Source organism: Brassica napus, chromosome A5 (assembly GCF_020379485.1).
Source record: "Brassica napus cultivar Da-Ae chromosome A5, Da-Ae, whole genome shotgun sequence".
In the NCBI taxonomy this organism is placed as follows: domain Eukaryota; kingdom Viridiplantae; phylum Streptophyta; class Magnoliopsida; order Brassicales; family Brassicaceae; genus Brassica; species Brassica napus.
This window is the reverse complement of record NC_063438.1, coordinates 7,180,887-7,207,712: the sequence shown is the minus strand read 5'-3', so window position 1 is coordinate 7,207,712 and position 26,826 is coordinate 7,180,887. Positions and strand designations below refer to the sequence as shown.

Genomic DNA, 26,826 nt, shown 5'->3' with positions numbered 1-26,826 from the left:
AAATCTTTAATAAGTTTATAATTTATAAATGTTTTTGAAAATTCATTGAAAGTTTTAATATTAAAATATTTATGTAATCTTATGGTATATAGTATAATCTATATATATATATATATGTTTTATTATTAAATGATATTTTTTACTCATATGGTTTTAAAATCATGTGTATCTTCTTATAATATTAAATAGAAGTTCATATTAATAAAATTTTATGATCATTTGTAACTTATTATGAATAAAAAATAATCTATTGATCACAAAATTTTCAGAGTGGGGATCTTCAAATTTTTAATAATTTATAGACGTTTTGAAAAATTCAAAATATAACATATAAGAAAAAATATAAATGTTTTTTATTATATATTTAATGTGATTTTTAAATATCTTTTAATAATATAAAATTAAAAAAAAACTAAGATACAAAAATTGTTATCAAATATTTATTATTCATAATAATTAATTTTCACATATACGTTAATCATAGTAGGTAATTTCGTAGCTTTTATTTAAGAAAAGTGCAAAACATGTTTTGGTACGTTATTTATCAATTCGTTAGTTAGTTTAATAAAAAGTGTAATATAAGTTAAGATGGACCAACCTATTTTTCTAAGAATAGTATATTTTGTATAGTTATTTATTAAATAAGAGTTTATAATCATACGGTTCTATGATCATTCATATCGTTTTATAACAAAATATTTAAATCATCGATAATAAAATTTTCAGTCTGAAATCTTTAATAAGTTTATAATTTATTAAAGTTCTTGAAAATTCATTGAAAGTTTTAATATTAAAATATTTATGTAATCTTATGGTATATAGTGTTTAATCTATATATATATATATTTATTTTATTATTAAATGATATATTTTACTCATATGGTTTTAAAATCATGTGTATCTTCTTATAATAAAAATGTTAAACCTTTGATCATTAATTTTTAACATAATAATTTTAATAGTTTTAGACATTTATTGTCGTTTTTAAAAATTCAAAATATAACATATACGAAAAAATCTAAATTTTATTTTTATAGCTAATTTGATTGTTTAATTTATTTTAATAATATAAAATTAAACAAAAAATGATGGAAGAGATATAAATTGTTATCAAATCTTTATTATTAAAATCATTAATTGTCATATATATATTAGTCATTTATGGTAATTCCGTAGGTTTTATTTAAGGAAAGAAAATATCATATCATATCATTATATCATATAGTTTGACCAACTTATATATCTAACAACATATAAAAATCTAATGTGGACCTACTTATTTTTCAATTGAATGTAATTGACTATCTAATTGAGTGCCACCTATGCATTGGGGCCTCTTTTAATTAATACAAAATTGAAGTTACATCTTTTCAAATGTTCCTCAATTAATATATAGGGGATATGAATTATTTATGCTTACGTATATGTTATTTTCCTACCTTAAACATTCATCCATGACCAATGTAAATTCTCTGAAGTCTGAATAATTGTAACCTTTTAAAAAACAACTTGATTAATTCCACATTGTGTATAGTTGACATAATCCTACCATATGCAAATAAACTTGTCTTGCAAGTGAAGTGAAAAGCAACTGTTTGATGAGTAGCAGCTAAGAATGTGAAGATGTTCTTCACAAAAAAAGCCGTCAATGATATTGCAATGATCTACAACCAGTTCTCATTCCAGTTTTCAGTTTATTCCGTGAAACTAATCCGTTCTCGACTGAAACAGCTTCCTGAAAATGAATACCTTCAGACTTCTGCTAAACAAATAAACAGAATGATCTGCCATGGAAAAGATGTTCCACACACCATTCATATCCTTGATGGGCTTGATAAGAAATGAGCAGCAAAATTCAGGTTTGGTGTATGATTTAGCCGTTTAGGAGTTAGCACCCAACTTTGAGAAACTTAATTGGTTCTGACGATAAGAAACAGAACCAGTTTTGCACTTATTAAGTTTTTTAGCTAGTCCATTGTATGCATCAAAACTGAAGGTTTTCATTTTATCACATATGGATGTAAAGATGGATGCCATTGCAGATAATATAGTACTGCAATACAATATCAGAAAAATCAAGAACCAGTAAAACAAGGGAGAAAGAGCCAAAACTGTAAGGGATTTTTTTGTATTTGACCTAGTTTGTATTCTATTATAGAGCTCATATTATTTCTTCAACACATAGCTGGAATAGAAGAGGTTGAGAAATGTAGACCTCATCAATCACACCAAATTAGACAAAGTGAAAATTCTCAAACATCTTTTTTTTTTGAATTATACAGAGGTATCCTAGCCCCACAGAAGTGATTCAGATTAGTCACGTGTTGCCACGTGTCGGTCCTCTGTCTCTGGCGATGCCGAAATGTTAATTCCCCAGTGACCGGGATTCGAACCCAGGTGGCGGTACTAACAACTGTAAGCCATTTACCACTAGAGCTAGAAGCCCCGGTTTTAAATTTCTCAAACATCAAGAGAACAAACAATGCAAATGAATTATATTTAAGAGTCTGATCATCATCTGGCTTCTCAAATTTATGTACTCCAGAAAAATCTATCAAAATCCGAGGAAGCTCCATAAGTTATATTTTCAACATAGTAAGTTAGTACTTAGTTGATATGAGTGATCAAATTTGTCTTCCTGCTTAGAATGCAAGTAAAGATTCAAGAACTAATAAACTAGACCAAAGCAACCACACCTAACATAAGCAAAAGCAGGTCGGGTACCCAAGCTGGAGAAGCCCATCTTGCGATCTTTTATTTTAATGACAAATATTTCAGCCTAGATTGCTAAGGTCTCTGAAGCTGCAAAAATATATTTTACTACAATTTTTATAATCTGGAGTATGTGGTGTACCAAGATCTAGCCGACTAATTTTACTGGACTAATTTTACTGGCGCTAGATAGATTTGGTTGCTCACAATGAGATTTAGATATCCATGTCACATAGCCATACAAACATGTAAATCTAAGATTTCAAACTCTAAATGTTTACCAATTTTCAAATCCGCCATACCACTCGTGATTTTTTAAATATTTTATTACATTTTTAATCAGTTAAAACCGTTTATTTCTATTAGTTTGCAGCTTTGTAAATTTAAAACTCGCTCTAAACCAGTTTATAAGCAATGTTGCATAGAACTGTATGTATATAGTAAATTTGTCACATATATTTCAAGTATAAAATAATGTTAATAGAAAAAAGTTAATTGTAAACAAGTTAATAATGTTAGACAAGTTAATTAAACAAGTTAATTCTGGAACCAATCAGAAATCTTCCACTTTTTTTTTTAAGAAACAGTTAGCATTATTTAAGATTTTCATCTTCATAAGGAAAATAATCAAGGGAAAATTGCTAAAAGAGAACAAGAAATCAGCATAGTTGTCCCTATGGTATAAATCCATTTTTTTCCATTTTTTCTCCTTTTTACCCTTTCCATATGTTAAAATTAATGTAATAAATAGTTATAAGAATCAAAAAAATTATTAAAAATATAAAAAACTAATAAAACACCCATTTACACAAACACATATTTTTTTAGGTTTGAAAAACATAATAAATAATGTTTTTAAATTACGTTCTACTAAAAGTAGAATTCTGTTTCTACACAAAACGGGTGAGTAGAAAATGAATTCTAGAATGAACACATCCATCTACTTGTTTTAGAACGTAAAAACTACTTTTTACTATAATTCTAAATATGGGGAATACGAATTCTACTATTTGTAATGATCGCTACTTTTATTCAGAAACATGTTTCTACTTTTATCGAGTATTCTAAGTTATCAGGAATGCAAAATCTAAAACATACACGAACGTCCACATAGTGTAGAAATTACATTCTGGAATTTTGTTATGTTCTACACAGTGTAGAAGGTGCCTTCTACGGATAAAAAAACTGAATTTTCGAAAATTAAGGAAGTTGCAGTTTTAAAAATATTCTAAAAATATTCTAACTTCCTAAAACGTGTTTTCATTGATTTGCTTCGTGAAAAATTTAAAAAAAAACGATTTTGAATGTTCTTCTTCACCAATCTATGATTTCCCCATGATTTTTCTATAGTTTGTCTTGTGATTTTCACAAAAACTTGTTCTATGATGCATATCTATACAACATGTGGTGTTTGGGAGTTTGGAGCAACCACGGGATGGGTTTTTTCGGCTGATGAGAAAGGGGCTAGGCTACTGTTATTGGAATCAAGTTCTACCTTAGAGGTTTTTAAAAGAATGGTTTTGGAAGATTTTGATATGGAAGAAGATAGCTTACCCGATTTGGAGTTGAGTTATCTACCTAATGAGTTGATCAATACATCAACTTGTCCACCTGTGATCATTGCGAATGATCGACAGCTTCAGAATTTTGTTGGTTTTGTTCAAAAGTGTGTTTCTACTCGATTGTGTGTAACGTCTAAAGCCAAAGTTGAGAATCTGAATGAACCAGACTTTGATCTTAACAAGTCGCCAGCTGATTCAAGTTCTGCTCAAGAGGAGGGAAACTCGGTTGATAGGGGGAACGAACCAGCTCCTGTGTTTGTTGAGAGGCAGTGCGAGAAAAAGAAAGAAAAGATTAGAAGAGTCGAAGTTGATGAGGATGCCTATCATGCCGATACCATGATCTCGGCCAAAGAGGACATACATAAGATGTCAAAGTTTTCTGTGCTCAATGTTGTTAAGAAGGGACAATTGTTTGAGAACAAAACTTTGCTGAAGGCGACTTTCGAGATATGTGCAATGAAGCATAACTTTCACTACGAGGTTATCAAAACGGATAGACAACTTTGGTACGTTAGATGTGAGGATAATGCATGCAATTGGTGTGTTCGAGCAGAGTGTTTGAAGGATTCTGAATATTTCATTATCAAAAAGTATGTCGGTGAACATACATGCGCACCTTCAAACAAAACCAAACCGGGTAGGACTGCTTCGGCCAAAACTATAGGCAGTCTGATTATGCATAGGTATGAAGGGGTTAAGGAAGGGCCAAAATGCAATGATATAATACAGATTATGCTTATGGATCATGGCTGTGAGATCACGAAATCTTTAGCATGGGATGCTCGTGAATATGCGGTTAATGCTGTTAGAGGTATACCAGAGAGAAGTTATGGAAAAATACCGAAATACTTGCACATGCTCAGAGAGGCTAATCCGGGAACACATTCATCGTATGAGATTGACAGCAATGGGAGATTTCGGTACCTGTTTATTGCATTTGGGCAATCGCTACGAGGATTTAACAGAGTCATAAGGAGGGTTATTGTGGTTGATGGCACTTTTCTGAAGAACAAATACAAAGGAGTTCTATTGGTTGCAACTGCTGTAGACGGAAATTCTAATTTGTATCCTCTTGCATTCGGAGTAGTCGACTCAGAGAATGAAAATTCTTGGGAATGGTTTATGAGACAACTAAATAGTGTCATTGCTGATGATCATCATTTGGCTTTCATTTCGGACAGACATGCGGCCATTGCTAAGGCGCTTGAGACTGTGTATCCAACAGCTAAACATGGTATTTGCATTCATCATTTGTTGAATAATGTGGTAACATATTACCATGGGAAAGGACTTGTTGGGTTGGTTGCAAAGGCGTCCAAGGTTTATAGAGTTGCTGAGTTTGAAAAGATATTTGCTAATGTGTGTAATATCAGTCCGGCAATTGGAAAATACCTAAGGGATGCTGAAGTCCAAAAGTGGGCAAGATGTCAATTCTCTGGATATAGATATGACATAAGGACAACAAACCCTGCCGAATCCATCAACTCTGCTTTGCGTTCGCCGAGAGAGTATCCAATCATTCCCTTGTTGGACAGTATCAGAGAAATGCTGACTCGGTGGTTTTATAACCGTAAGAAAAAGATTTCAAAGCATAATCATCCTCTTACCGAAGATGTGGAGAAAAAGATTGAAAGGAGAACCGAGAAAGGCAAAAGATTTGCAGTTTACCCTGTCAGCGATGGTCGCTTGCTTGTTAGAGGTGATAAAATCGACTGCTTAGTTGATTTGGATAGACGTACTTGCTCATGTGGGAAGTACAACCTGATGAAGATACCTTGTCGGCACGCAATTAAAGCTGGGTTTCATGTTGGAAGACAGCCACACACATTAACTGATTTATTTTACACTACAGAAGCTTGGCGAGAAGCTTATCATGAAAGCATCAATCCTATTGCTGTTCCTGAGGATGCTTGGTCCATGCCAGAAGATGTTGTCGTGGACAATGTGCTACCACCAGAGTCAAGAAAATCAGTTGGAAGGAATAGAAAACGCAGATATGAAACTGTTGAAGATAAACTTCGGTCATCGCAAACATCACAAAAGAGGCAGCCTCGCAAGTGTAGTAGATGTGGTATTAGTGGGCACAACAGAGCAACTTGTAAAATACCAATATAGTCAGTCACATATGGTAAGGGTCAGCTTATATAGCCAGTTCGTTTATATGTTTTTCAATCTCGATTTAATTGTGTTTCATGTATTGATGTTTCTGTTACAGGTTGGTATGTTCAAGTATGCAAGTTGTGGTGTTTGAAAGTGCAGTGTTGCCTTGTCTCGTATGGTTTTTTCTTCTAAAAACAATCAACTTTGTTTAACTTTGGCTACTTTGGATAATTCTCATATGGTTATTTTATCAGTTTCATTGTTATACATTGGTATTATTTTCACTTCACTTCTCTATCTCTCTGTTTGTTTAGTTATGTTCAGCTATGCTTTTGAGTTCGAGTTTTAGTTTGTTTGACAATAGCTGATGTCTGATTTTTCAACAAAAAAGGTGGATTGTAAGAACAGATCACTGAGCACAAAATATAAGAACCACTTGACTGGTAAAGTCGACACAAATATTGTAGCAACAAAACACTTATTGAAGCCAATACTAAGAACCAAATGACTGGTAAAAACGAAAAAAACACACTAACAAGAAGATACTTAGAACCAGTAGACTGATTTCACTCATTCTTGGCTTCTTAATCTTCCAAAAAGCCATAGAATGCTTCCTAAGCAACCTAATTCGAGTGAATTTTTCTGCTTCCTAACTTCTTCTTCTATTCTCTGTGTGATACTACTTTTCAGATCTTCAATCTCTTCCACAATTCTCCCTTGCTCAGCCTCTACCCTTCGAATCTCATCAAGCAAGGCGTCATCAACCCACTTAAATAAATGATTTTCCTTCTTTCGCTACATAGAAACGAAAATCATATTAGGAGAAGTAAAATGGAATGAAAAAACATGCTGTTTATCCTACACAATCGAAAATCGAATCAGACAAAAAAGGAACATAACAAATCGGTAATTGAATCGAAAAACAAATCAAGACTATGAACCTGTGCCCCTATTTCACATCTATAGAACCGTCGGTAAGGATTGTCATCAGTTCTCGAGGAGAATATCACAACCCCTTTCCCGCACCAGCACCTAGATGGCACCCCGTATGAATGTCGCCTTGAAGTATTCATGTGTGTGAGAAACTGATTCAGAGAGAAAAAGGAGATTGACAGAAAAGAAGATCTGAAAAAAATGGGAAAATTCGGGTTTGGTTGCTGAGTTGGTGTTATATATGTCGGGTTTTAGGTTTATTGTGGATCTAGTTGTGGTCGGGTTTGATTGTTGGGTTGGATCAAAAGTCTGGTTTGCAAGAAGCCAAGTTAAGTGTATTACATTTGATACGATTTATTTACTCCTACGGGATGATCTAGTAAAACAGTTATTCTAAATGTTCTTGTGGTCTTGTTCCGGGTTTTTGTTTCGTTTAGGGTATGTTTAGGGTTTAGGTTAGGTTTGACTGTGGTCTTGTTCCGGGTTTTTGTTTCGTTTAGGGTATGTTTAGGAGTTTAGGTTAGGTTTGACTGTGGTCTTGTTCTGGGTTTTGTGTTTCGTTTAGGGTATGTTTAGGGTTTAGCTTAAGGTTCTAAACCCTTAATAACAAAACCACAAGATGTACATTTGATTACAAGAGTCAATCCTAAAAATCATAATTAAACACTAGAAGTTATACAATAAACTAAGCAGTCTTGTTCCTAAAAATGATAATAAAATCTAGAAGTTATACATCAGATTAAGCAATCTTGTTCATTACATTAGAACTTGAAACCAAGCAGTCTCACAAAATCTCCTCTACAGTCGAAGAGAGACACTCCGGGGATTGATACTTTGACATCCTATCAATCAATTCCGGATCATTAGCTGCTTCCCAAAGATCCCATAGAATCCTGTGGCGAGCTTCGATAATGTTACCATCATGCAACAACGACAACTCCAATCCAAGCGCATGACACTCAATGAACTTCACTGCATAGACGCCACAGTCACATGCACTTTTATTCAGATTCCCAACGGGGACATAGGAAACAGTATATGCACCGACTGCGAAATCCTTCTGGTGTCTCATAGGCTGAACTGCCTTGACAATACGCGGAATAAGGTTTGCGAACCCATCCACCTCCTTGTACCTTTTCCTACCCGAGCAGTCGAACACTTCAATGCTCCTCGTCACGAAACTGATGCACAAGGCGATCCAATGATTCCCACTGACATGAACAGGGACATACAGGCGATCCACATCTATATTCCATATCTCATGTGTCCTGCCATGTGGTGGAAGGACTCCTTTACCGAACTGCAGTAGCAAATTATGAAGCATGTAGCTCTTTCTACCCTGAGCTTCTAAATGACCATACTCTTTTTTAATCATATTGCTGAAGACGACAGTCATGAAGGCGACACGATGAGGTCTCCATCGTTTCAAAGATGTTCTCTCCCGGAATACGTACATTGCAGCGTCAATCTCCTGCATATTTTGAAAATCTTAGCACACACAATGTATTTAAAAGACACAAATGGAAGCAAATAGTCTCTAAGGTTTACCAAGCTATTTAACCACTCAGATTTATCCATAAGACGATTAGCAATCTCAAAATCTAAAGTGGCAGGTCCAATCCGTATACGTCTGAAACCAAATACAATGATAAAATTGTAAAACATTGAAACGTTTATTTTAAATGTATTAATACATGACAGATGAATGAGAATAGAGTACTTACGTGGAGGAAGTTGACCAAGTTCTAACTTTTTCCCAATCCTCTTCACGGAAAAACACCAACGCGGCATCTGGCGAGTCTTCTTTGGTTCGATCCATTTCCTCATCATTCCACTGCAGTGGAGCCATGTTAAACGGTTTCGATTTACTTGACGTCTCAACTTTCACTTGAGACAGATCAAAACCGTCAACAAATGTAGCTTGGGACAGGTCCCGCAAGTCTTGTGTACTCAATCCAAAATCAAAATCATTAGTTTCTGTAGCAATCTTTTTCCCGTCCTATTCATTAAAATTTAAAACATTGCATATAAGAAGAAGCCATTTATTCATAACACAAACAAAGCATTACATTCATAGAGTTTAATACACAAACAGTCAAACATATTACACTTTAGAAACCTATTACACAAAGTTTCACATTCCATATTACATAATATTACACAGTCAATATGAAGTTCCATAAGCCTAGCTCCAGCACCCTAACTCAAGCATCCTAGTTCCAGGTTCATCAAGTTCTACACTTTCTCTTAGGTAGTACCTTTTTTGTTGGAGTAGGTTGATCGCCTTTGCGCTTAGGTGGAGCTTGAGCGCCTTTGCTCTTAGGTGGAGCTTGAGCGCCTTTGCTCTTAGGTGGAGCTTGCTTGGCTTTGCTGTTTAGTGGAGCTTCTTCAGTTTCTTTCTTACTAGGATAGCTTCCTTCACCAGTCAAACTGATTGCGTCCTTGAGCTGTGAAACCTCAATCTCCATCTTCCCCATCCTCTCTGTAAACACTCTCTCCATATTCGCCATTTGCATACTGAGCACATCTCCCAATGAAGTGACAGATGTGCGGATAAGACCCTCAATGAAACTCTTAGTTTCAGGACCAAAAGTCAGAAACTTTTCTGCTGATCGCTTACACAGCACCTTCTTCTTTCTTGTCTCTGCTCCTTCATCAAGAAACTTTCTCTTGCCTTTTCCTGCAACCTAACCGAAGAGGTCTCCTCGTCTGCTACAACATCCGTATGATCCACGCTCTTATCAGCTTCTGACCCTCTATCATGGCTGTCGGGTTCCTCCATTTTAGACTCTTCAGGGTCTAAAACTGGCCAGTCTGTGCTGCTCCAATCATACTTGTTCCTGATCCTCTCCAAAACAAGGTCCACTCGTTCATCTTCCATCTCACCCTCCCTTGTGTACTGAGCATCTAGAAACACATCACCATTACCAGTCACTGATATGACCGAGAAGAAGTTATCCTGCAAACAGTTAAAATATGAAAATCCAAACAAAATATATACAACAACCATATAAAAGAAAAAAATAGAGAGAATGTTACCTTGTTAGTTAAGGAGTCCTCGAGCTCAATGATGTCTTCATAAGAAACTTTTGCAACTCCTTTCCAATTGCCACACCTTGGACCTTTGAAGCTGTCTGAGACTCTTCTGCCTAAAATTTCTCCAAAATCAGGAATTGCCTCCATAATCCAAATCTGGAGAGCATAGGAGAAACCCTCGAAAATGTAGCTCTCCTTCTTACCCAACTTCTTCCTAGCCTTCTCAATCGAACTCAGCAGGAAATCATACGAGTGAAGACCCCAATGGAACTTCCGAACCTTGTCAAAATCCATCACCAACTTGATGTACATATGAGGGATGGACACCTTCTCATCTCTCCCCATCACCACACCCACTATTACACACAAGTAGATCAACCTCATCCTATCAAGCCGAGTCCAGGTGTGAACTTCTTGTAGATGAACCTTTCTGATCGACTGCAAGGTGATCTTACCACCTGTGTGCAGTAGGTTACTCCAAAAACCCCCGTCGTTTTTCCATTTCACTACGTCACTGTTAGTTTCCCGTGTAATCTTGAGGCCTGTCACGGCATGGTACTCCTGAAGCGAAAACCGGAGAGGCGTCCTCGCAAAAACAAACCACTTCTCATGCAGCTTTGAGGTAATCAGCTGCCTACATATGAAGCTATCCACTAGTTTCCCAGAGAACTTGAGATCATTTTCGGCAATAGCCATGATATGTGTGAAAACTGGATCTCTCTTCACATCATCATACTCGGCACACATAGCTTTCTTCAGATCTCTGATAAGTTCCATGCGGCAACTGTTGTTGATCTTCTTAACCCGAGGTTCTGAACCCTCTGCATACAATCGTTTGGGTAGCTCAAGCTCCATATCTACAAAAGATAATAAAACACATGGTTGTTAACACCAAAAGACATCACATGAAAGCATAAACACGCAAACGTCCGAAACAAGCGTAAGAGTGAAACTGAGCCAAACACAAGATAATAATCAAAACCAAACACCATTGTCTAATCAAATTTAAATTTAGAAACACAGTAGATCGATTAATCAAATTAAAACAAGTCAATCTCCATCTCGCAAACAAATCAGCAAACTAAGACAATTAAGAGTCAACTACACACAAACTTTGTTCAGCGAAATCAGTATCGTAACAGTCACGAACACAAACAATAACATTGTTCAACGAAATCAGTATCGTAACACTCACAAAGACAAACACAAACACTAACATTGTTCAATAAAATCGGTTCACATAATCAAAAAGTCAATCCACACAAGCAAACAAATATTGATCCAAGTCAAAGTCACAAAATTAATAATGAAACAAAGACTAAGACAAATCAAAGAAACAAACCGTTCGCAAATTGAGGCAGAGAGGCGGAGAGGCGGAGAGAAGCGGAGAGGTGGCGATAAGCGGAGAGGCGGCGAGAGGTGGAGAGAACCGACGAGGCGGCGAGAGGAGGAAAGACGCCGAGAGAGGCGGAGAGAAGCAGAGAGGTGGCGAGAAGCGGAGAGGCGGCGAGAGGCGGAGAGAGGTGGAGAGAGGCGGAGAGTAGCAGAGAGACGTAGAGGTGGAGAGAGAAGCTTCGGTGGGTTCCGTCGTTGATTTCACCGGAGGGAGCACAACGGAGAAGACAAAATCGCCATCTTTATCGGCGTGAAAGAGAGAGGCGGAGAGACCAACGATGTTAGGGTTAGGGAAATCAAGCTTTTGACCCCTTTTCTTCTGATTTTTTTTCTAACCCGGTAATTTTATTAAACCGAATCATCTTTATTTTTTTATAAAAAACCAAATTAATTATGTTTAATAAGATTAATTAAAGGTTACTTTTGGTATTATGGAAAACATTATACTATAGGGACTACTTTAGGTTGGATTTATACCATAGGAACAACTATGTTGATTTCTTGTTCTCTTTTGGCAATTTTCCCAATAATCAATAATGTATTTGAATAATTTTGGTTGTAGCCGGAGATTAAAGAAATATCATTTGTTTGAATAATGTGGTTGTAGCCAAAAATTTAGCAAAAAGTCCAATGACCAAGGCGTCAAGTATTTTTGCAGATTTGTAACGTTTGAGCCAACGGTTAAGATCGAATCTATTGCGTAGATCTTCCCGTGTAAAAACGGCGCGTTAGTCGATTTCCCACACCTAACAGTTTGATTCAACGGTTAAGATCAGATCAATGGTATAACGGCGTGTAAGATCGACGGTTGCTATTCAATTTTCCTTTTTTGATTTTTCGGCAAATGATTCAACGGTTCAGATCGAACTAATGACAAATCCTCTGAGTAAGATCGACGGCCGTTATTCAATTTCCTCTTTTTGATGTTCCCGTAATTTCCTTTTTTTTGAACTAGTAGTGTATAGTATATAGTTTCCTTTTCATTAATATCATATCCGCTATTTAAACAACTCCAAAAGTTTCCTTTCTCTCTCAACGAATCAAAGATTCACTCTCTAATTAGGGTTTTGTTTGCAGCGAAGTAAAGTACGATGGGGTCAATGGAGTTTGTGAAACCCTTAGGCAAAGGTTCGTATGGTTCAGTCAATCTCATCAAGCTCACTAAACCAGACGGCTCGAAGCCACACTACCACGCCGTGAAAAGCTCGTTCGCGCATGACTTCGACTCTCTATACAACGAGTTTCAGATTCTATCTAAGCTCAGAGATTGTCCCGGGATCGTGCGAACCTTTGGTACATCTCTGTCGAGAGGAGTCAGTGATCAAGGAATAAGAGTTTACGGCATGTCGATGGAGTACGCAGCTGGTGGAAGTTTAACTTCTTTGATTGAAAAAAGGTTGTTGACGGACACGATGATCAGAGACTTCACTCGTATGATTCTTGAAGGACTCGTATCTGTTCATGCTAACGGATACGTCCACTGCGATCTCAAACCGGACAATATTCTTGTGTTTCCACGTGATGATGTTGGTGTAACGAAAGAAGTTTCGTATGAGTTGAAGCTTTCTGATTTTGGGATGTCGACAGAAGCTGGAGAGGGGTCGGTGTTTTGGGAGTTTGATTCTCCCTACTTGGGAACGCCTCTTTACATGTCTCCTGAGTCTGTTCACTACGGCGTCGCGGAGAAGTCGTTAGACTTGTGGTCGTTAGGTTGCGTTGTGTTGGAGATGTACACTGGAAAGTCTCCGTGGCATTTGCAAGATTCTGAGGAGATTTTGCGTCATCTGTTGGATGGGAAGGCGCCAGAGATTCCAGAGTCTGTTCCTTGGGAGGCAAGGCTGTTTCTACAAACGTGTTTTGCAAGAAATCCTGTGGAGAGAGGAAGCGCGTTGGGCTTGTTGAAGCATCCGTTTCTTCTTTCTGATGAGAAGAGAGTGATGGTTACCGGCGCCGGAGGTAGAAGAAAGTCGGTGGCGGTGGTACTGAAGTCTAAGGATAGTGTGAAGAAGCCACTAAGATTGAAGATTATTCCACCAAAGCCGCCACAGTTTAAGAAAGTTGAGAATAGACCCTTGAGGTTGAAGATTATACCTCCCAAACCACCAGGATGCAATCTCGTTTCTGTTCAGTAGAGTGTGTCAGTGTATACTGTCGTCTTTGTAGTTGGTGTAGATCAAGTTAACACACAGTTGTGAAAATTGCACAGAGGAAACATCAAGGAGAAGCCAAGACCAGTGAGACCGAGTTTGGTTCTTCTGTTAGCATTGCCACTTGGGAGAACCATCTCGTTAGTCGTTACTTTTGTTATTTTTCAGTTCTCCTATTTAAATATGATGTCTCTGCTTTGTTTATATTTGGTTCTATAGAACCTAACTTTGTAACAACACTTGGAGAATTTATGTTAATGAGTTTTCTATTTCTGTTCTCTTTTCATTGTCAAACAAGATCTCAAAAGTCTAAAGTGTTTCCATGTGTACAAAGCTTGATTAAAGAAGCAGCTGTTTTATGAATAGCCAAGGATGTGTGGATGTTCTTCCTAGAAACAGAGTTCCATGATGTTGCAGTGATCCACAACCTCTTCTCCTTCCCGTTTCAGTTTCTTCCCTGAAACTTACTCCATTTTCGACTGCAACAGCTTCCTGGAAAATGAATATTATCAGACAAATGTTTAACAAATGAACCAAAACTTGTCTAATCATCATATTTTTATTGTCCAATCATTATATTTTTATTTGTTTACCACATCTGAAATTGTAGAAACAGACTCTGCTTACACACAAAAGCAGTGGTTAAAAATACCTATACTATTATTTGCAAAGTAAATTTTTGGAATCGAGCTCTCACGTTGAAAGTTAGAGCGGTTAATATCTTTACTACCCTTAATGAATAAAATATATAAATAAATTAAAAACTAAAAACGAAATTTTAATTGATTTGGTTAGATAATTGATTAATATTACTAATAGTAAGAATTATCCAAAATCTGAAAATATAATTTAATAAAGAGATAATTTTTGTATATATTGTATTGTTATCTGAAAAAAGAGATAATTTTTGTATATATTGTATTGTTATCTGAAAAAGTTTTTTAGTAAAAAGTTAAAAACATAAATTATATAACTAAATATTAATCAAATAAAAATTTTAATTATATAATTAAAAATAGAATATTGAATTATCCAAAATTAAAAAATATAATTAAAAAAAGATAACTTATATATATATATATTGCATTGTTATCTGAAAAAGTATTTTAGTAAAACGTTAAAAACATAAATTATATAATTAAATATTAATCAAATAAAATAAATTTTTGGAATCGAGCTCTCACGTTAAAAGTTAAAGTGGTTAATATCGTTTATACCCTTAATGAATAAAATTTATAAATAAATTAAAAAATAAAAACGAAATTTTAATTGATTTGATTAGATAATTGATTAATATTAATAATAGTAAGAGTTATCCAAAATTTGAAAATATAATTTAAAAAAGAGATAATTTATGTATATATTGTATTGTTATCTGAAAAAAGTATTTTAGTAAAAAGTTAAAAACATAAATTATATAACTAAATATTAATTAAATATAAAATTTAATTATGTAATTAAAAATAGAATATTGAATTATCCAAAATCTAAAAATATAATTAAAAATAATAATTTCTATATATATATATTGTATTGTTATCTGAAAAAGTATTTTAGTAAAACGTTAAACACATAAATTATATAATTAAATATTAATCAAATAAATTTTTTTAATTATATAATTAAAAATATAATGTTGACTTATTTTAAGATTTATTTTGTAATGAATATAGTGTACAAATAACTTTTCAAAAACTTATGAAAGTGTTTAAGCCCCGCGTCGCGGGCAAATGTAACAAATTTTTTTACTAGGGTTAAACCCGCCCTACGGGCGGGGTAATCAATTGAAAAATGATTTTTAAATGTATTTATTGTAATATACCAGTAAAACTATTCGGTTTATTCTAAACTAAAACTAATGATAATCTAAATATTTGTTTATGTTGTTCATATTAAAAACCAAAGAGTTAGGCAAAATACTAAAAAATACTTTTTCATTAATATAATATTTTACATTTTTAGTGTTTGTTATTCCTTTATTATAGAGTAAGTAAATTGTGTTTAATTACTGTTGAAATTCAATATAGAAATCATGAATTATTTTCTTTCTTATATATTTTCTCATTTTTGAATCTGTAGGTACTTTTCTTTTCTTTTTTTTTTTGCGTTTTTAAACTTATTGATTTAGATAATGCAAAATTTAAAAATTTGTTTCTTATGTTAGGTAAATAACATAACAGTCAAAATTGATTATTTAAGAATATACACCATTTATTAAAACTTTTATCAAATAAACTATATCATTAAAAATGATTAAGATTATTAAACAAATGTTATTGTTAGTTTTTAGAGTATAATTAGTTGTTGTTTTATTTTTATTTTAGTATCTTTTGTATATATTTTTCACATTGGTTTTACTATATATAATCACTTTTTTATTCCCTCAAAATTTTACTATAATTTTTTTATCAGTAAACTTTTTTAAAAATACTGTTGTTTTATTTTAATAATTTTATATTTTCAACAGATATATTGCGTACTACATTTTAAGATCAATTAACACTGATTCACTGAATAACTATTCATAATCATTAAAATTTATCGAAAACAATACCGAAACACACAAAATCTGAAACTTAAAAAAATACTCACAATACCAAAAATATACTTAAACACCCATATCTATTATAATAAAGGAGACTCTTTTTTTTTATGATTGTGGTATTATATTTGTATTGGTTGGTTTTTAAAGGTATGTTGTGCCAGTTGACATTTCTTTGGTTGTGTTATATTTAGTGTCTTAGGTGGTGATGTTGTTGTTTGTATAAACTCCCATGCGTGTACAAAAAATATTCTTTAGCTATGCGAAATGGGATGGTTGTTATTCAACCATTCCCTCACTGCTCTTTGTTGAAGTTTTTGAGATTGTTGCGTACTATGTTCTCCAACTCCAACAGGTATTTTCGTCACAATTGCTAGAGAAAAATAAGAATCTTTATCTGGATTAGGTGTAATCTATTTGTTGTGAAAAAGAAGATGTTAAGAGTTTATGAAATGTGGGTTTATGCTTATGCATTGACGACGGCTTATGCTACGGCTCATGGTTTTCCCTAAGTGTATTGACTGAGGGCTATGAATTGGTGGTATTTTTTGCTTAGCTCGGAGATGCCAGCAAGTAACTTAAATCAACACGTTCACTTAGTACAACTGAGTTTTTATGTTCTACGATGGTTGGAGGCTAAATTAAGTGTGATACATATTTGAGAGAAATTTCTAAATTTAAATACTCATGTAAGGTAAGAATTTTATATAAATGTTGGTAAGTAAACCTCTAAATTTAACTACTCATGTAAGGTAATAATTTTATTTAAATATGTTATGAAACTTAAGTTGTCATAAACCTTTCAATCGTTGTGGTTGCCATGATGCGTTGAGTACTAAGTTTCTCGGCGTTGAAAATGGTTTTAAAACCCATAACTTTCCCCACGATATTATAGCAAAAAAAAAAAAAACTTTCCCCACGATATCTTCTAGCGAATAAAGAATATGTAGGCCACTTGACAGGGATGTTAACTAAAACAAAGTTATAAAGCTCTCACTTCAATCGTTTCCGCAAGTTCAACGAATATTTTTTGTTCCGCTTTCTATAATAGAGCTCTTCTTCTGCTATTTCTGTTTCTTGCACGTTCTCACATACATTTTTTGTTCACACAGCACCTGCAGTATTCAACCACTGAATTGTTAGACAAAGTCCCATTACTTGGCTTATATATCTGAGTCTCTGACCATCGAGAGAAGGAAGAGTTAACGATAATGTTTAGTTATACTACCTTGGCTTTTTATGGAGAAGACTCCTCCAACGTGTTTGCTTTTAATTAAATGTCAAGTATATAATTTGATAATCATACAACTTTGTTTGTTTGCTATAATCTTTTAACTTGAGATTTCTTGTTGATGCACACTTTCTTATGCTTCCAACCTAGAACTCCAGGAAGTGCCATCAATCAATTCATCAATCTTATGGTAACTTGTTACTTGGTAGCATAGAAAAGATAGAATTATATAATAAGTTTGTTCAAAAAAAAAAGAAGAAGATAGAATTACATTATGAGATCCAGAGTGCCATGATTTTGGAAGTGATCGTAGACTCTGTATTGGGACTTTATATATCCAGAGAACTATGTAATGAATTGCTTCAGCTAACTGAGTTCAAAACCGACAAATTTATACATTGACCTCGAATCCAAAACTGATACAATCCACTTTTAAAATATGTAGTTTATTTTAAATTTTCAATTTAAATTAACATTAAATTAAATTAAATAGCCTTTTAAAAACATTAAATTAAATAGTCGATGCTCTGTATTGAGACTTTATGTATCAGTGGATCTAGGTCAACTTTACACGTTAATTAACGTTGATCGTAGACTGTAGACAAGGAGATCCAGAGTGCCATGCTTGTAACAGAATCTCGCAATTGATGCATGTGCAGAAACTATACCAAGAAAGAAGTAAACACTTTTAGCAAATGAGCAGCCAACGGATCAACTTTACTTGCTTATTGGAAGCCATAATTGTACAGAGTTACCAGAATATCAAATCTGAAAACATACGAATCACATAGGCCATTGCAAGAGATGAAAGATGCATAATCAGATGTTTGAAGCATTCAAAGCCATGACTTGGCATTGTTCACGTTCTCCTCCATCAGCTTTTGAACTTCTACCTTACCTTCCAGCTGTCTAGACGTAGCAACCAGCCTGCTTTCACAATCAAAAGACACATAAGAATGGATTCAAGTCAGTGAGCGAAACCATCAACCTACTGATTTTTATCGTTCTTTAAGTTACTCTAGACATAGCTTCACACACATTTGTAAATGAACAATCACATACCTGTCTCATCATCATTTACATAAATGAGCTTAGAGTTGCATAACAAAAAATATGAGACTCAGCGTGCTTCGATAGTTTGGAACTGCCGCTCAGATGAAAGAAGTGTTTCTACAACGTTGGTGGAAGTATTGACGAAATTTCATAGTGACTCACACTCTTGTCTTCAAATGACGGAGCTCCTCTTCATTCTCAACAGCTTTTTCTATATCTCTCCTACTGTCTTCAACCAGTTTATTAACTATCACCAGTGTTTTTTTTTGTTCATCGCCAACAGCCTATTCACAATGACATCAACAAAAAACAAATATGAGAAAAAATTGGATAACCCTTCTTTCACTAACAACATAGTTTCACACCTTAGAGACACCCTTCCCAAGGTAGTCTGATCCACCATCCAAGAGCTCAAGAGCCTGTAGATACCAATGGAAGCTCCACTGGAAACTACATTTGTAGCCTTGACACCTTTGTGTGGACATCGACCTATACCGTTATCAGATAAATATCCGGCAATCATTAGCTTCATTTATATGAATCAAAATCAATCACTAACAATATATTCCTTTTGAGGTAATAGTATAAACAATTACAAATTCCAAAAAGACCGATCTAACAATGGAGGAGATGATGATCAATCCAATAAGAAACAGAAGGGTTCATAAATTACCGCCATAGGCGTCGAAGAGTTCTCCGTTTCATCGGCATAGATAGAAGGCAAGACCGCCGCGATGAAGGAGATCTTAACTTCTGCTTTCAGAGAATGCTGAACTCGAGGAATCTAGAACGTTCCGAATTATTCAATTTGGCAGAGACCATATGTTTGTGAGGTGACAAACTGAAGCCATAGATTGTAAGCACTGTAAGTTAGCTGAAAGAGATTAAAAATTTGGGAGATGGATATCCAATCGAACCAATGTGAAGCATAAATCTCATGGTCGATGATGGTGGGTTTACATAGCTAGTTGAAGAGCTAGATGGGTGATGCTGGAGATGTTTAACGGAGGTGACCATTTGTTTACCGAAGTAGGAGCTACAGAGATCTCGAAGAGTCGTACCATACAACACACAGAACATGGGCTTGTAAACATACACAAAAAGCCCAATTCAATATCGCAAAGGACACGACAAATTAGTTTCGTAGAGTGCTTGTTTAGGCAGCAAATGCCCCTGCTGACGTGGACGCAGGAGGAAAGAGACAAAGCCAACTTTATTGTATAAGATAATGCTGGGGAGTTGAAATTTACTGATTTATATCATTTGCACATATCATATTACTACAGAACATATCTATCTGCAGGGTCAGTTAAAACAATGTTTGATTTTGTTCATTTATGAACTAAAATTCCATTGAGCTAAACGCATTCAACATCCAAAAATACTTGACATAGATGTTAAAAACAACATGAGAAAAAACTTGTTTAAACAAAAAGTATCTTAAAAAGACGCTGATAAGGTTTGACCAAAAACAGAGGCATTCCAAGGAGTCTTCTTCTAGGCGACAGGGATCATCTCAGGATAATCGACGGCTGTGAGGGGAGCTTCTGGTAGAAGAGCAGCCGGAGCAGCAACCGTAGCAGGTGCGGAGCTAACATCTTCTTCCTTGGGAGCATGGATGATGACAACATCAGGCAGTGGTGTCTTTGGTCCATTTATTCCCTTAGGGTCCCAGTCAAGCATGACCTTGACCTTGATTCCGAGCACACCCTGCACATTTAAAGATTTAACCAGAGAGTACGATTAGACATTGCTCGGCGAAGGAACTCTCACCTGTCTGAGCAGAACATGTCTGACTGCAGAGTCGATGTAGTCCTTGGTGGGTTGACCAGAGGAAACCATGTAACCATCCTTGAATTTCATGGACTTGGCACGGGCTGCACGGAGCTTTCCACTCACAATGACCTGACAGTAATCAACAATGTCAGAGAATTTTAAGTGGAGAGAAAATGAAAACAATTTATCTACTCACCTCACATCCCTTAGCGCCACTCTCCATGACGAATCTCAAGACACCATAGCATGCCCTATATTAGCAGCACAACATCACTCCAGTATTAGCAGACAACTAGAAAACAACTTAGAGAATGTCTCTATGAAGGAAAAGGACTTGACGAGTAAACTAATCACACTCTCTCTTGCTAATATTTTTTTGCAGTTAAGATAACAGACAAACATGAGTGAGTGTACCTGCGAACGGCAAGACCGCCGAGGAGTTTGTAACGGAGAGACTCGGCCTGAGCAATGGCACAGAGACCTCTGTTGGCAACCTTCTCAGCGTAAAGCTCAACACTGTCTTGAGGAAACCTGAATCTCTTCTGGACAAGGGACGTCAACTCTCTGATTCTCCTTCCCTTCTCACCGAGAACATTTTGGGTACGGGTGGCTCTGATGATAATCTCTGTCCTCATGGGAGTGACCCTAACCTCCACACCTGAGTAACCATCCTCTGCCAGCTCTCTAGTCAGAACCTCGTTCAACTCTGCGTAGAACACACCGTCCGCTACAAACTACAGATACTCAACACAGTTACGGTTCAAACTACGAAACTTCAAGAAAGAGAAAAAAAAAAAAAGACTCAGTGAAACTGCTCACCTTCCTCTTCTTGCTGATTTGCGTCGCCATGATGTTCTTCAAGTCGCCGAAACCCTAGAATCAGGACGAAGAGCGGTAGTTACCCAATAAATAGTCTGGCGCTAGGGTTTCCCAGTCTCGTGCATGGGCTCTTCTGTTCCTTTTTTTTTAAATTAGGCCCATTAGTTTGATAAATGCTTGCTTGGGCTCATTTATTGATAATCTCGGCCTTTTATTTTATAAATGGATCGACTGACGATCCTGACTGCTCTTCGCGACCCGACGATCCGATTCGGCAGCTTGCGAAGTTCTTCTCGATTCTCGGTGGTCCGTTCAACCCGTTTGGAGGTTAAGGTAAACATCTAAACCCTAAAACCTTAAAACTCCAAATCGGATTCTAATAATCCGATAAACCCTAAATTATGTTCCTACATGATTAAAACCTCAAATCGGATTTTACAAGTTAAAATCTGATAAACCCTAACCCTATATCTATAAACCCTAAATAATATAAGTATCAGAACTAATTATACTATATTTATAAAATCACATATTAAAACCTAAACGGATATTTTTGAAATCAAAACTGTGTTCGGTTTTGATCACTGAGGTTTTAAATCTGACTGAATCTGATGCTATGTTGCTAGAATTTTTTGACAGTTAAGTTGCTAGATTTATTATTCTCATCCTGCTAGTTTAATAATTTTGATCTGTTTAAGTCTTGATTAAATCCGACCTGCTTGTTTTTATTAATGCTTTGATCACAGTTAGGATTGATAGATTTATTTTCTCATCCTGCTTGGTTAATTGTTCACCTGATTTAAAATTGTTTAAACCGACCAGCCTGTTAAAGCATTGATTGAATCCGATAGGTTGCTAGCTTACTTTGCTTATATAATCTGATAGGTTGATAGATTCATGATAAAATCTAATGTCTTGAGGTTTAAGATTGTATGCTAGGTTCGATTTTATTGATTGATCTGATTAGAAATCATGAAACCCTAATTCTAGTCCTAACCTTAATCCGCATATCTGAAACTTGAAACCCTAAATTCATTATGCTTATGAGTTCTATTAAATTGATCTGATTATATGTTTTTGAGGTTTGATAAATTCGGATACTAGATAGATTATTTACACACGGTTTATGCTAAATACCAACCAGCCTTGAAACTAATTCATTGAAATTCATGCTTGAAACCTATATTCTAGTATTGCTAAAATCAGCCTTGAAACTGATTGAGTGATTAATTGAATCCGTTTTTTGCTAGTCTTGATAAACCATAATATTACGAGCACATATAAATAGTATAGCTGAGACTTGCTAGAAATTGACTGATTGATTAAATGCCTTTAAGATTGATAGTTTCATTGTCCTCACAAGATTGAAATCCGAATTGATTGTTTTTAAGAATAAGGCCGCATGAAAAATTATACTTAAATATTGAGTGATATATGATTTGAGATGTCGAAAATCAACCTGGATTTTGCTGCCCTTAATCTCTTTGGAGATAATTATTTACAGTGGGCATTGGATACAAAGATTATCCTAAAGTCAAAAAGACTTGGTGAATGTATCATAGAAGGCAATAATGCCAATGAGAAAGATTGATATAGGGCAATATTAATTATTCGTCATCATCTTATTGAGAGTCTCAAAAATCAGTATTTGACAATTGAAAATCCTCTAGACCTTTGGACATAATTCAAATCGAGATATGATCACCAAAGAAAGGTGTTATTACCAAAAGCTATGGAGGAATCTCAGAATCCAGGACTACAAGTCCGTGGATGAGTCTATTGCTAGCTAAGCCTCCAATACTGATGAGAAACAATGAATTGAGATCTCCTGGATCAACCCCATTACCTGAAGCCAATAAGGCCGCAAAGAAAAAAAAGAACCAAAGAATCTAACCACGTCCAGGATGATAGACCACATGGCCATGGCCGTGGAGGGTAGAAAGGACGTGGCCATGGCCACTATTATACATTTGGCCGTGGGAACCACTATGGCAAAGGCCGTGGCTATCAACCTAATTTGATACCATGGTCGAGGCAGATACCGTGGTATATCCTTTAAACCACAAAGCTCGACCAAATCAGTGTGCCAAAGATGTGGAATGGAGAACCATTGGGCTAAGATATGTAGGACTCCCAAACATCTTTGTGACCTCTATCAAGAGAGTCTGAAAGGGAAGAATCCTGAAGCCCACTTGGTATTTAAAGATGGTAAAGATGATTTTGATCATGAAAGAAATGATCCTACGGAATATGAAACTTCTGATTGCCTCAAAGAATAATGTTGATTTCGACTTCTGTGTTTGTTTTGCTTTTATATTTGCTTTGTTTTATCACTTTGAATTTATTTTATTGCTTTGTTTGCTCCTAACTTAATAAAAGGAATGAATAATTTTTTCAAATATATAAGTTTATAAGAAATATAGTTGCCGGTATACAGTGGCGGATGTAGAATCAAATTTAATGGGGGGGCCACATAAATTTTTTTTACTGTATTTTGTTTTCAGGTTATGGCACTTCTATACTCTTATAGTAATTGTTAAAGAAAATAAAAATTAGTTGGGGGCATGTGCCCCCGTATGTTACACTGTGCGTCCGCCCCTGCCAGTATAGCCATTCTCATGATAAGCTACGACCAGACTAAAGAAATTTAATGATTTATATTCACTCATAGAAGCCCATTGAGTTTAAAAGATATAAGATTGGTTTCCATATTGAAACAATGGGCAAAGAAAATAAAAAGTTCATTTTTTTGATATATAAAATTCGCCCAAGACCATAGAAAAATGGTCGAAAATATACTTGCATTCTCTATTGGTCTTTACTATGCCAAGATCATGATGATAGAGGCTAAATGCCTGCGAACAATATTCACTTTATGGCATAACCGGATTGGCCATCCTGGTTCAAACATGATGCAAAATTGATATACAAATGGACACACATTGAAAGAAAGAAAGAGTTATCCCAAAGAATCTCACGTGTGTAGCATGTACACAAGGAAAACTCATTGATAGGCCATCACCAGTCAAAGTGACTAAGTAAATAATAAACTGGTGAATACATGTCTCAAGTGTTTAAATGATTATGGTATGTCCATGGGGGTAAGTGTGGACAATTCTGTGATACATGTCCATACCAAGTACGGCTTGGCCGAAATCTTTTATTAAACGCATACAGCTGATTGCTAGACCATTACTTATGAGGTAAAAACTCCCAGTCATAGCTTGGGCCATACAAAATTTACATGCATGTAAGTTAATACGCATCAGGCCATTTAGTGAGCATAGATATTCCCCATCGATTAGATAACGGGTCAAGAGCCAGACATATCACATCGTAAGATATTTGAATGTGCCGTCTATATACAAATTACTCCACCACAGATAACTAAGATGGGACCTCAAAGGAGGATGGGGATATATGTTGGATATGATTCTCCCACGATTATTAAGTACCTTGAGCCAAATATGGATGATCAGTTTGAGGCCAGGTACACGGATTAGGGGGAGAAAGTAATAAGCTGGTAAAAGAGTAAAAGAAATTACATGGAATCATACATTCTTATATTGGCAAGATCCTCGGACTCAAGAATGAGATTTAGACAATTGCCAGATTCCGTTACTAACCCGAATAGAATGACTAAGTCATATATACCAGCTGTAAATGTACCAAATTCGAATTGATGTTCAAGAAGGACACAATCAAGTTGCTACTGAGTCTAAGGCACATTTGAAACATGGTAGACCAATAAGTTCCAAAGATAAGATCCCTCGGATATTAAAGAAAGGTGCTAATAAATCCGTGGACGAGGGAATCCTAGACATGGTCGATCCTAAGATGGACAAACTTAAAAGCCACGGCCATGGATGAGGAAACCATAAACATGGTTGTACCTAAGGCGCCTAACAATGAGGCTTGGGACGACAAGATTCAGGGTACTGAAGGTCATAATGAAACCTCAATAAGTTATGTCATGTCCGGGACACAAATGGAACAAGAGAAAGAATGTCGACATTGATGATATATTTGCATGCAGTGTAGCACTTGAGATTATGAAATGAATGAGGATCATGAACCCACGTCCATACTTGAGTGCACTCAACAAATCAGATTAGATCAAATGGAAAGGGGACGTGGAGTTAAGTTCATTAAGAAAAGAGAGGTTTTGGTCTCATAGTTCGGACACCTCTAGATGTGAAGCCAGTTGGACAAAAATGAATCTTTGTGAAAGAAATGATACATGGCGAGATAGCAAGATATAAGGCACGGCCATATGCACAAGGATTCCACAAAGACCAGGAATCAATTATGAGAAGACATACTCCCCTGTGGTGGATGCAACAAACATTTAGATTCCTAACAAGTCTGGCCATAAAAGAAAAAAAATAGACTTGCGGTTAAAGGATGTAGAAACCGCCTACTTGTATGGTCCACTGGATAATGAGATATATATATATAAAAGTCCCAGAAGGTATTGAGTTGTCAAATGCAACAGGTTCTTGAGAACTAAAATATACAAGTATATGTTAATGATCTAAAATATCCTAGGAACCTCTGGAGAGACTTTCAAACGATTATCTAAAGAAAAAGATTGAAATGAAAATTTGGGACAAACAAAGTTTTGTTTAGGATTACAAATTGAACATCTTAAAAGATGGAATCCTTGTGCATCAAAGGACTTATAGAAAGGTATTCAAACGGTTTTAACATGGACCAAAGCTCGCCCATTGAGTTGTCCCATAAGGTCCCTTGGTCCGGACACAAACCCATTGTAAGTCCCAAGAAGGACATGGTCGTGAGTACCCCTGACTTGGACACGGATCCTTTGGTCCCAAGAAGGACAAGAAATATGTCTTTGGTCCGGTAAAGTCCCTTATCCAAGTGCCATTGGCGCCTTGATGTAATAGGCAAGCCATACTAGGCCGGACATGTGTTCTTGCCGTGAATCTCTTTTATATGTTTAGCTCATGTTCGACCATGAGGCACTGGAAATAAAGACATACACGTCCCTTACCTTAAGTACAATTGGCGCATTGCCTTGATGTATTTGTCATGTCATACACATCCGGACATGAGTATTGATGTAAACCTATTGTCTAGGTTTAGGTCATGTCAGAACATAAGGGACTGTGACAGGATAAAATACATCCTATGTTACCTACAAAGAACTAAAACTTTAAGATTACATTATACTAACCAAAACCCAAAGAAGGGTTAATATGTTTTGATTGATACATGTTATCTCTCGGATCCACAATGATAGATCCCAAGCAAGTTATGTCTTTGCAACGCGGTAGCACTATTTTACCTTGGTATTGAGACCATTGTTGGGGTCAAAAACGGTCACGACGAAGTTAACATCCAAATCTACGTAAAAATCAGCGTGAACATTTTTACGAAAGATACTCTTCGTAAAAATAATCTTTACAAAGAGTGTCGCGGTAAAATCTTGTTCAAATCTCGATTGAACCAAATACCGGCCGTTTCAAGGCAACATACACATGTCCAAAAGGCCACATA

General features: G+C 35.6%; 6 protein-coding genes across 6 annotated transcripts; 2 read left to right on the top strand and 4 right to left on the bottom strand.

Moving 5' to 3' along the window:
* Positions 1-3,347: 3,347 nt before the first annotated feature.
* Positions 3,348-6,627, top strand: LOC125609393. The gene is made up of 2 exons (XM_048780809.1): positions 3,348-6,402; positions 6,490-6,627. The coding sequence occupies exon 1, from the start codon at positions 4,095-4,097 to the stop codon at positions 6,387-6,389; it is 2,295 nt and encodes a 764-aa protein (XP_048636766.1). The 5' UTR covers positions 3,348-4,094; the 3' UTR covers positions 6,390-6,402; positions 6,490-6,627.
* Positions 6,628-7,907: 1,280 nt separating this feature from the next.
* On the bottom strand, positions 7,908-8,931 carry LOC125609394. Its single transcript, XM_048780810.1, has 2 exons — positions 8,856-8,931; positions 7,908-8,778 (listed from the first exon to the last, which is right to left on the bottom strand). Exons 1-2 carry the CDS (start codon positions 8,883-8,885, stop codon positions 8,092-8,094), a joined length of 717 nt encoding a protein of 238 aa, XP_048636767.1. The 5' UTR covers positions 8,886-8,931; the 3' UTR covers positions 7,908-8,091.
* Positions 8,932-8,980: 49 nt separating this feature from the next.
* On the bottom strand, positions 8,981-10,002 carry LOC125609392. The gene is made up of 2 exons (XM_048780808.1): positions 9,566-10,002; positions 8,981-9,306 (listed from the first exon to the last, which is right to left on the bottom strand). Exons 1-2 carry the CDS (start codon positions 9,821-9,823, stop codon positions 9,028-9,030), a joined length of 537 nt encoding a protein of 178 aa, XP_048636765.1. The 5' UTR covers positions 9,824-10,002; the 3' UTR covers positions 8,981-9,027.
* LOC125608531 lies at positions 9,901-11,999 on the bottom strand. The gene is made up of 2 exons (XM_048778951.1): positions 10,347-11,999; positions 9,901-10,266 (listed from the first exon to the last, which is right to left on the bottom strand). Exons 1-2 carry the CDS (start codon positions 11,196-11,198, stop codon positions 9,901-9,903), a joined length of 1,218 nt encoding a protein of 405 aa, XP_048634908.1. The 5' UTR covers positions 11,199-11,999.
* Positions 12,000-12,307: 308 nt separating this feature from the next.
* Positions 12,308-14,617, top strand: LOC106453641 (mitogen-activated protein kinase kinase kinase 20). Its single transcript, XM_013895869.3, has one exon. It carries the CDS (start codon positions 12,830-12,832, stop codon positions 13,868-13,870), a length of 1,041 nt encoding a protein of 346 aa, XP_013751323.1. The 5' UTR covers positions 12,308-12,829; the 3' UTR covers positions 13,871-14,617.
* A 5,403-nt stretch (positions 14,618-20,020) lies between these two features.
* Positions 20,021-21,477, bottom strand: LOC106453640 (40S ribosomal protein S3-2-like). Its single transcript, XM_048780807.1, has 5 exons — positions 21,307-21,477; positions 20,902-21,221; positions 20,684-20,738; positions 20,485-20,616; positions 20,021-20,421 (listed from the first exon to the last, which is right to left on the bottom strand). The coding sequence occupies exons 1-5, from the start codon at positions 21,334-21,336 to the stop codon at positions 20,209-20,211; spliced, it is 750 nt and encodes a 249-aa protein (XP_048636764.1). The 5' UTR covers positions 21,337-21,477; the 3' UTR covers positions 20,021-20,208.
* Positions 21,478-26,826: the final 5,349 nt, after the last annotated feature.